This window comes from Micromys minutus, assembly GCF_963924665.1.
Source record: "Micromys minutus genome assembly, chromosome: 3".
In the NCBI taxonomy this organism is placed as follows: domain Eukaryota; kingdom Metazoa; phylum Chordata; class Mammalia; order Rodentia; family Muridae; genus Micromys; species Micromys minutus.
Window position 1 is genome coordinate 80,561,622 of NC_137972.1, and position 10,835 is coordinate 80,572,456.

Here is a 10,835-nt window from a genome sequence, read left to right on the forward strand (position 1 = left end):
GGTGCTAATCTTTTCCAGGAACCATTCTGTAAGCCTCATGGACGTGACCAAGGCTGAGATCATCTGTGCCTTTTCAGCCCCTACGTACTGCCAACAAGCGGTCCTCTGGAAGCCACTGTTTGTTGTGTCTCCACACCTTCCATGTTTTCTGCTTCATGGTATGGAAGGGAATATGAGGGCATCCACCCAGTGCTAGGGTCCACTACACTTCCCTGGCTTTCCTGACATCTCACAAAAGTATGGTGACACTCCTCGGTTGCTTTCTCAGTCCTCTCTGTCCCAGGCCAGAGGAGGCTGCAGCCTAGTTCCCAGTGCTTGATAAAGTGCTGGCAAGGTCTTTGTTCTTCATAATTAAGTAATTCCCTCCCAGCTCAAGCCAGATAAGCTGGCCTCCATACACAGAGAGCAGTTCCACACCCTGAGGACCCTAACCCCATGGAGGAAGCAGCTACACTGAGCACGGTGGTCTCCTTTCCTCACAGGAGCCTATCCACATGATAATACCACGTCTACCGACGATCCCAAGAATACCACAGATTCCATTTTCTATTTTAATTTTGAGGACTACCCACTCCTGAAAGATAACTCCAAAAAGTGCGCCATTTCTCAAAAGAACTTGAAATACAACCAGATGTTGCCAGTGGAGAAAAGATGTGAGCAAATCCTCCAGAATAGGTAAGAGCACTCCCATCATATGGATGTGTTTGGGTGAGCCATCACAGAGTGTGGTTTCTGCGAGAGCCTTGCTGCTAACTGACGGATTTTACCATGTGAGCCAACTTATCCTACTCTGTGAGCTCCAGGCCAAAGAGAGGTCCTCAAAAACCAATGTGGAGGCTGGAAAGGTGGTTCAGCAGGTAAGAGAAGTGTCTGCTCTTCCAGAGGACCCACCACTTACATGGTAGCTCACAGACAGCCTGAACTGGAGTTTCAGGAGGTTTGACACCTTCCTCTGGTCTCTCCTGGACCCAGACATGCACACAGTACACAGGACATACAAACAGGTAAAACCTTATACCTTGTGGGTACAGACCCAGACAAATCAGCAGGACCAAAGTCCAAATTGAGAGTCTATATTAAGCCTAGAGAAAAACACTTTTCACAAATCAGCCTCGAACACATTTTTACAGGGAGCTTTTGTAGAGGCACGTAAAGCAAGCAAGCAAGCAGTTTAACAGAAGCCAAAACATGCAGTTAGCTGGGGCATATCAACCCCAAGTTTCTGAAACCAGATTGGGTACTTTGCCATGGGGCTTTTCTCAGGAAGGGAGCAGAAAGGGTGGTGTTTCAGGTTAAACTAATGATGGCTCCTACTGAGACAAGACAGAAATATTTAATAAAGATAATTAGATAAACAAGGCAGATGGCTCTTGAAGAGTTGAAGAGCATGCATTCAGACCCATACGTATACACCACATACAGAAAGAAGAGGAAGAAAAGATAGGGGAGATGGAGAGGAGGGAGTGCTTTGCTCAGTTCCCTGCCACGACCTTCTCTTCTTCCTGTGGATTATTAAAACCATCATAACAGGCTCAGCCAACTATGGCTCCTGGGCCACACCCACACAGTTTCACACTTCGAAAATTAAAGTGTTTTGTTGGGTCTAGGGATGTGCTCTGGTACCTCCTTTTGTATTATAATAATTGGACTTTTTTATTCTTTGAGGATTTCATGGATATATGAAGTATACTTTAGCCATGTCCATCTTCCACTGCCTCGCACTCATCCTCTCAGACGCCCCACACTCATCCCCATCCAACTGTGTGTCCTTTGTTGTTGGTCTTTTTCAACCCACTGGGTCCAGTTAGTGCTGCTCGTGTGCACATGACTGTGGAGCCATTTTTAGAGCATGGGCTATGTCACTGAAGAAAAGGGACTTGTCCTTCCATGGTGCCCACCAACCACCAGTATCTTCTCAGGTGGGAATAGCTTCTGGACCCTTGTTCACCCACACTGTAGAGCTGATTAGCTTGCTCTGTGCTGTTCTTGTGTATGGAACCACAGCTGGGTGATGGCAATGGCCCTGTCATGTCCAGAAAACATTGCTCTACACTGGTCTCTGGCTCTTGTGAACTTTGCATATTTCTGCCTTGATGTTTCCTATGCCTTGGTAGGAAGTGAGTGATAGACATGTGGATTTGCGGCTGAACACTCCGTATTCACGAATTTAGAAGTCAGTTTAATTCTATGTCCATTTAGCATAATATTATAGTAATATGTTCTGCTTTCGGGCTCATGGCCTCCCCAGTGACGGGTCTCTCTGGTCGGTTGCAGTGAGTTTTGGCTACATCACTTACATTGCTTTGTCCTCCCAGCTCGTGCCTGCCCAGGAGCTATCTTTGGATCTGAGAATGAAACTCTGTCTCTCTCTCTCTCTCTCTCTCTCTCTCTCTCTCTCTCTCTCTCTCTCTCCCTCCCTCCCTCTCTCTCTCTCTCTCTCTCTCTCTCTCTCTCTCTCTCTCTCTCTGTCATTTTTAAGAGCCTTTGCTAACTCAATGACTGGGCATTTGCAACCCTCCACCTGCTACCCACTGGGGAAGTTGTTACCTGAAATCACTTGGCTGGGTGGTCCACCCATCCATCTCTCCCCCACCTCCTAGTCATGGTGTAATACCCAAATTGAGTCTTATCTTTTTGGAGACTCCCATGAATGCGATGAGAGATCAGAGATCGATGCAAAAGCAAAAGGTTTATTAGTCCTCTGCACTGGGGTGGCTTACATTCAGAGGAGAGGCAACCCTGAGCTCTCCATCAGTATAGTTTTTATACGGTTAGTAACGGGTAGGCTACAGCAATGGTGATTAGGCATGCAAGCACCGGTGGGTTTAGTTGACTTTTAAGTCAATTGGCTGCTACCAATGTGGGTTGCATCTCAGGACCTATGCCCTACTTTCCAGGGGCCGCCCAGATAAGACACTCCTCCCTGGGAAGATGCTGCTTGGTACCTGGGTCATATATTAAGGTCCTTTTGCTCTACATTCCAGGGGCTGCCCAGATAAGGTTGAAGCACTCCTTTCTGGAGGGTGCACGACTGCAAAAGTCCTCAGTGGGAGAGGGAATCTGTAAGACCCTCAGTGGAACTGTAAAAGACCTTAGGGTTCCTCAATGGTTATCTTTTCTCTTGCTCCCTGCATCCTTGGCTGAACACAACTCTAAGGGTCCTGCCCCGACCTTCAGCATTTGGACATGCAGATTCCTGATTGAATCAAAGCATCAGAATCAATCTCCAACACAGGCCAGGTTTACAGTGCCAGGTGTGACTTGCTTTCTGTGGAGCAGATCTTAAATCCAACTTGGAGCCGTGGTTGGTTACCCCCATACCATTCAGGCCACTATTGATTGCACCAGTGGCCCTGTCTCAGCAATCTGGCTGTTACTGTAGCTCTCAAAGTTCACATCTGGGTAAGACTGTTACTGACCTTTCAGCCTGCAGAACACTTTCTGCTACTATAAATACTGGCCAGCAGGGAGGAAGCTTCCAGTTCAGAACCAATTTGATTTCTCTATATCTCATGACCAAAGTGTGTGGTGTCTTCAGCAATAGTGGCTTACCATCAAGTTCTAGTGAGCAGCAAGGAGCAGGGGCAGCATCCTGGAGTGTTGTTGGGGAGCAAGGGCCGGGAGGAGTGTCTGGTACTCCTTGACGAACATTTCAAAAGGAGGTATCTCACATCTACCACTGGGCTCCTGACAGGAGCACTGTCCATCTGTATAGGACCCACTCATTTTAAATTAAGCTTTACTGGAACACAACTTCACAGATAGTCGGCAGCTGCTGTGTGCTTCTGTGGCAGAAGTAGTTGTAATGGAAAGCACATGACCTCAGGTATGAATTGTTTACTCTCTGGCCATTTATAGGAAATGCCCCTCTACCACTGATCTCTGACTTTCTTTTCTCAGTCTCAGATGGTTATTATGGTGAATTTCTTCACCTCTCCCCAACCTTTTCTTGCTTTCCTTTCCGCTCAAAAAGCCCAATGAACAGCACTCAGGCTCCTGAAGGAACAGGAGGCTCTTCTAACCCACTTCACAGGACATCTCAGGATGCTATAAATCCTTGGCGGGTCCTACGGTGGCCACTTATTTTGTATGGATGAGGTCATCTGTGGGTGGTTGTAGTCTCAGCCCTGGCCTGACTTTTCAGAGCTTCAGGGCTGCTAGGTTCATTCCCTTCCAAGACTTCTCTATCTCAAAAAAAGTGGCCTCTGAGCTTCAGTGGTCTCTTCAGTCAGGGTAACTCCCATCAGGTTAGGATTCTGTAAACTACACCCCACAGTTACCTGGCAACAGCCAGGTATGCTCCTCCCCATAGTTACCTGGCACTATAAAAGGGACTGCTTGTCTCCTTCTTACTCTCTTGCTCTCTTCTCTTGCTTTCTTGTCCTCTTACTCCTTTGTCCCTCCTCTCCCCATTCCCCCCCCCCACGTGCTCATGGCTGGCCTCTATGTCTCTACTCTTTTTTTCCTCTTCTCTCTCTCTCTCTCTCTCTCTCTCTCTCTCTCTCCCTCTCTCTGCCCCTATTACCCTTTTAACTCCCCTCCCTATGCCCTGAATAAATTCTATTCCATACTATATCATCGTGTGGTTTAGGGGGAAGGGATGCCCAGCATGGGTCCCCCAGAGGCACCCCCTTTGTCCCCACACCTCACCACACCTCCACTGAACGTGCCCTTGCTCTCTTTATCTTTTTCCTAACATTGGTACAGAAACCTGGGATATATCTTTTCTTTATCTTTTTATAAACACATTAAGGTCCATCGGAGTCTTTCCCCTTTCTTCATTTGGATCTCTCCCTCTGGAAGTACAATGGGCAAGATATAAAGGTTTAAGACCAGACAGGCCTGGGTTTGAGTTTTGACTCTCCCATTTACTAGCTATGAGACCTAGGCTGGGTACCCTTTCAGAACCTGTCTCCAAGCTCACAGGTACAAAGCATCTACTGCCTGCCAAGCCATGTTCTGGATCTCTTGAGTAGGCCTAACTTCTAGGGCTTGTAGGATTTAGGTAAGATAATACATACAAAGTGCCAGACGTAGATTGTGTCTTAGTCAGTGTTCTGTTGCTGTAAGAGACCATGACTAAGGCAACTCTTACAAAGGGAAGCATTTAACTGAGGGTTGGCTGAGTTTCAGTCCATTATCATCATGGCAGAGAACGTGGTAATAGGCAGGTATAGTTGGGGAAATAGCTGAGAGCTACATCTTGATCCCCAAGGGGAGAAAGAGGCAGACAGACAGACAGATGCATGCACACACACACACACACACACACACACACACACACACACGGGGCGGGGGGGGGAAGATCTGGTGTGGGCCTTTTGAAACCCCAGAGCCACTCATAGTGACACATTGGCTCCAACAAGACCACGCCTCCTAATTTTTCTTTTTCAAATCGTGTCACTCCCTGTGGTGACTAAATTTAAATCTATGAGTCTGTAGGGGTCATCCTTATTCAAACAACCACAGAGTGTTTACTCCATAAATAGCAAGTATGCTGTCCCCTCTGTTAAAATCAGAATGCCTTTGGGCTGGAGAGACGCGTCATAGGTTAAGGGCACCTGCTGCTCTTGCAAAAGACAGGGTTGATTCTCAGCATTCACAGTGTCTTACAACTGCCTGTAACCCAGTTACAGAGGGCACTGCATAAATGCAGTGAACACACATATATGCAGGCAAAACCCTCATACATATAAAGTTAAAATCAAGAGATAGATTTAGGGGGAAATCCTAAATATGACCACTAGGTGGCAGCACAGCTCCCCTCTGCTTTCTATCTTTTAGGGCCAGCCTATACTTCAACTTTTCTAGAAAGGAAAAGGTTCTTTGCCTGCACCCCAGCCTCCTACCGGCTTCTCCCTTCCTACATTATACTGAACGGCTTAAGTGGCTCTCAGTGCCTCTTGCAGGGAAGTGTGCGCTTGATCAAGAAAGGAACAGGGTCTCATGGATCTTGGGAGAGGAATGGGACCGTGAAGGAGGGGCTGTTCGTCTGACATGGGGTCAGAGGTTTGGCAGCAATGCTCAGGAGCATTCTGGACCCTGGGGACCTGCTCTTCAGATTCATGTAGGGGAAAGTATGATGATTTCTACACTGTACTTCCAAATGACTCAGGAAAGTATTTATAGAGACAGAAAGTAAAAATGGTAGGAGATGGTGAAATCTAGGGAAATGTTTATAGAGCCCAAGGGAAATAAAGCTGAGGACGGTGAGTGTGGGTGAAGGGCCAAATACTCTCTGCACCCCTTTAACAGGCCTGCACACTTTCAAAAGGAAAGGACAGGGAGAAATGATAAGCCATGGTGACCGTCCCATCCTGGTTTTGAGTCAGGAAGAAGATGGGAAATGTGCTTTTGTAGGAACATGCGTGGTTTTCTTTGTGTTCTCCCTGTTTGTAGCTCTCTCAGACAACGAGACACTGAGACAGTAGGGGAGTGCTTCCCGAGGGCCGTGCCAGGAGCTTCCTTATGTTCCTGGGGTGGGTGGAGCCTCTGTGACCTCCAGCTTAATGAGCTTGCTTCCCTCTTTACCCAAAGGTCAGTAACAGGACACCCACCTGTGGGAATAGACCCAGGGTCACCGCAGCAGTCTGAGTAACTCACTTCCCTTGGGCCACTGACATTCCTCCACCCTTAACCGAGTGACCTTGTCACAGATACCTGATGAACTTAATAGCGTAAATTCCTACTGCTATTTTAAAACTACAAAAAAAGAGGTACTTAGAAGCCAGGCATGGTGCCACAGGACTATAACCTTAGCACTTGGGGTGCTGAGGCAGAAAGATGGGAATTTGAGACCAACCTGAGCTATACAACAAAACGTCGTTCCAAAGGGGGAAAAACAGTATTTTTAGTGTGTGCGTACATATTTATAAAAATTTGGAAAACATGAATATGCAAATAAGTAAATTTAAATAACCATAATCCCACCACCCCAAATCATCAGCACCGCCATTAGCATTTCCTTCCTGGCCATTCGGCTTGGCATTTCACGAAGTTACGATCATGCTTCATGTACATGCTTTTATCTGACCTTATATTGCTTCCGACTGTGACTTTCTGTAAATGTGTGCAAACATGTGCATGGTCATATGAGGGCACGTGTGTGCGGCGTCTGTAGAAACCAGCACCTCCAGTGCTATTCCTTCCTACATTTCTGGAAACTTCTGTTCAGTTACTTTGATTTTCAGATTTGTTGGTTTGTTTTTGTTGTACTGGTGAGTGTGGGTGCATATACAAGTGAGTTCAGGTGACCTGGGGAACCAGAGGTGTTGATCCCTTGGCATTGAAGTTACTTGAAGTTCTTAGGTCCCCGATTTGGGTGCTGGAAGTGAAATTCGGGTCCTCTGCCAAGAGCAGCGCTTGCTCTGAACCACTGACCTGTCTTTAACCACATTCGTTTGGTTTTGAGACAGAGTCTTTTGCTGGCCTGGGGCTTGTGGTTAGCCAGGCTTGCTGTCCTCTGAGCCCCAGGGGTCCTTTGTCCCAAACATCCCAGCACTGATCCATGCTTTCCCCATCCCTTTACAGAGGGTGCTGTCCCCCTAGCTCCTGGCTTCTAGTTTTGAGAGATACCTTTATTGTGTTGGTCAACTTCCTGGCACTGTGACAAAACACCTGAGATAATTAACTTGTGCGTTGAAAAGGTTTATTTGGCTTATAGCTTTGTAAATTTTAATTCATGGCCATTGGACATTACAGTGAAGAGCATGGGACAGGATAAGACTACACCGTGTGACAGATGTTTCAGGCAAAAATAGTAGGAAGAAAGGGCTTATACAGATCAGATGGAAATGCAGTAGGTTTCTTGTCTATTTCATGCCTAGAAGCACCATGACTAGTACCAAAGGTTCACATAAAACATGACATTATAAAATTCACCTCTCCTGAGCTGACCATGACCTCTAGGTCATTATGAATGCTGTTTAGTCTATGCTGCCCATTATGATAACTACGATCACCTTGTCTCTGGTGATTCAATGCTGCCACCTGGCCTTGTTACCTCGGGGCTCAATCAAACCCATTGCATTTAATTCGTCCAATTGAGTAGCAGCATCTCCAACCCTAAGGTCTGGCACAAGAAAAAGGGAAGGACAAAACTTCAAATGTGCTGGTGCCCCTCTCTCCAGTTTGTGTCTTATAGGAGTCATGAAGGGCATGTCTTCTGGGCCTTCCCACTGTGGAGGATTAGGTTTACACAGCATATCTACTCTAGCATTGCAGTTTCCCTGAGCCTTAAAATCTCTTCGTCAACATCAAGCCAAGGAATATCAGGCATCTCCAGCTCCTTTTGGTAAACACTACAGCCAACATTCTAACAAATTTCTAACACCCTTCTTTAGCTGAATGATCTTCCATATTAAACCTAGAATCTCCACTCAAAGCCCATGTCAGTAAACTCAGCCTGGTCTAGTTTTATGTTCCTTCACCATTATCCCACACATATTCCCCAGACTTCTGCTTGATTCAATTAGCAAACTCATTAAGCTCCTTAGTAGTGGAATACATTTCCTGGTGGACTACACCTCCTACCTCCCTCTAGGAGCCGGCCTTGCCTTGAGTCTTATTATAGGTCTAGAAGAAACTATTGGTGGCCCTTAAGGAAGATGTATTGTTTTGCATTGGTATTTTCTTCAGAGAAAGTCACTGCTGGTTTATCAAACAATGAAGAATTAATTACCCTCATATGAAAGAAGCATTATTTCAAGGGGTGGGACTGAGGGTACTACTTCCTCGGGTGAGGCAAACCCTTGAAAATTTGAGGACTCAGTTTCTGCATCAGGGCTCATTCTGAAATATGGCTGTGGGCCTGCAAGCCAAGAAGTACAGTGTGGGAGTCTGGTGCCCACTAGTGGTGACTATGGGGAACCTCGGAGACCTTAGGAACTGTGACTGAGCTCCATACAGAAACCATTGGTGGCACAGGCCTTTGATCCCAGCACTTCGGAGGCAGAGGCAGGCAGATCTGAGTGTGAGGCCAGCCTGGTTTAAGGAGTGAGTTCCAGGACAGCCAGGGCTGCACAGGTTTTCTGTCTTGAAAACCAAACAAAAGAGAACAAAAGGAAGAATAGTCTTTATTTGTTACCAGATCCAGAGGGAAGGGCAATGCTGAACTTGTCACTTCTTCATGCCAGTGAAGAATGCGGAGACACATCAATTTCATAAATCTTTCCCAAAGCATTTTAGAGCCAGGCTTGGTGGCATAAGCCTTTAATCCCAGATGAAGGCAGAGACAGGTGGATGTCCATGAGTTCAGAGTCAGCCTGGTCTGTATACTGAGTTCCAGGTCAGCCAAATGTATATATTTGGTTTTTAAACTCTGCTTGTTTGTTTTGATTGGTGTGGAGCCAAGAGCCCTTGGGCTGGGCAGGGGCTCTGCTGCTGAGCTGGATTTCCAGTCCTTGACATTTCCTCACAGCCCTCTTTAAAAATAAGCTTTAAAAAATTATGTTCATGTGTGTATCTTCTTGTCTGTATGTGTAGCACATGCATACAAGTGTCTGTGGGGCCAGAAGAGGGCATGGGGAGCTGGGGCTGGCATTGCAAGTTATTGGGAGCTGCCTCATTGGGTCCTCTGTAAGAGCAATAAGAACTCATAGCCTCTGAGCCGTCACTCCAGTCCCTGAACTCTCACTTTTAAAAGGCTGACCTCTGATCTCTACGGGCTCCTGTCACTCCGATGAGGGTCTCCAGTGTTTGCCCCTGCTGTAGCATGTATGATGATGGCCTTCCTTTGGGCATTTTGTGTGTATGTGGGCTTTTAGGTCCTCAGTTCCCACCCCATCTTCACAGTGCCCGTGCCATAGAACATCAGGCTTGACACTCTTACTTAGGCCTTCCAGATGCCTGTCACATGTCAGGCTGAGGTCAGGGGACAGCCAGGGGACCACTGGGTCGGGTGGCTGTGGCAACAGCTCTCATGTCTGGTTGTGTGGCTTCTCAGCTTTCAGAAGCTGGCGAAGAGCCAGAGGAAAGGGCACGAGCAGTGGTCCAGGCTTCGGAGGTACTCCATCCTACTCCAGAAGGAAATCCTAAAGAAGTGAGCACCCCAGGACTCCACACGCCCTGCCCAGGACACCCAGAGGGAAACAGACTGCGACGGAGAGCCACAGCGCAAAGCCTAGGACCTCCATGGAGCCAGCAGGGCCAAGGTACTTAGAGGACCTTCGAATCCTGAGTGTCTCATGGAGTTTAGATGTGGCATTTAAATAAACAGACTGGCAGCCGCAGTGCATGCGGCTCGGCATCGTTGCCTCCCAGCCCTGACTGGAGCAGGACCCAGCTCTTGGATCTCCCAGGTCTAGTGAGGACCATGAGCTACATAGGCCCAGGGGGGGCTACTTTTCTGAAGACAGTGGCTGCCTGCCACCTACTGTGTGGCCCCCTTTCCTTTCCACACACTTCTCTGGCTCTAAGAAGTTCCTCACAGAATCTTTCCGAAGGGCTGGAGAGTAGTGTGGTGGGAAAGTATGTATTTAGCATGGCCAAGGTCTTGGGTTAGGGGCCCCAGAAGAAAGAAAAGGAAGCAGGGCCGTAGAGTGGAGGTGACAGAGAGCCTTAGACCACACAGTTTTGAGATGGGTCAAAGAGTCAAGGCCTGGTGAGAGATGGGTCTCTAGAAGAGGCTTGGTATCCTGGGGAACTGAGAGAAGAGTAGAGAGTCACTTGGCTGTCTTCCAGAATCTGGTCCTCCCAGAAAAACTTGCCACACTCCTAGATGCTCAGGGAAATGCCTGTTTCTCTGAGGACACCATGTGGCCTTGTTGAGAACTGCAAGAAGCTACCTCCCAACCTGGCCCTAGGCGGCTCAGGGGTTCACTTCTGCCAGCCGCGTG

General features: G+C 47.5%; 1 protein-coding gene across 2 annotated transcripts in view; it reads left to right on the top strand.

Annotated features, from left to right (window-relative positions):
- WDR93 (WD repeat domain 93) overlaps nucleotides 1-10,172 on the top strand; it is a gene marked incomplete at its 5' end in the record, with an annotated part of 37,222 nt that extends 27,050 nt beyond the window's left edge. For both annotated transcript variants that reach the window (XM_080914505.1, XM_080914506.1), the window contains 3 exons: nucleotides 2-158; nucleotides 483-675; nucleotides 9,944-10,172. In XM_080914505.1, the coding sequence (XP_080770631.1) occupies nucleotides 2-158; nucleotides 483-675; nucleotides 9,944-10,043 (450 nt within the window). In that variant the 3' untranslated portion in view covers nucleotides 10,044-10,172. The remainder of the gene's footprint in view (nucleotide 1; nucleotides 159-482; nucleotides 676-9,943) is intronic.
- Between the last annotated feature and the right edge of the window lie 663 nt (nucleotides 10,173-10,835).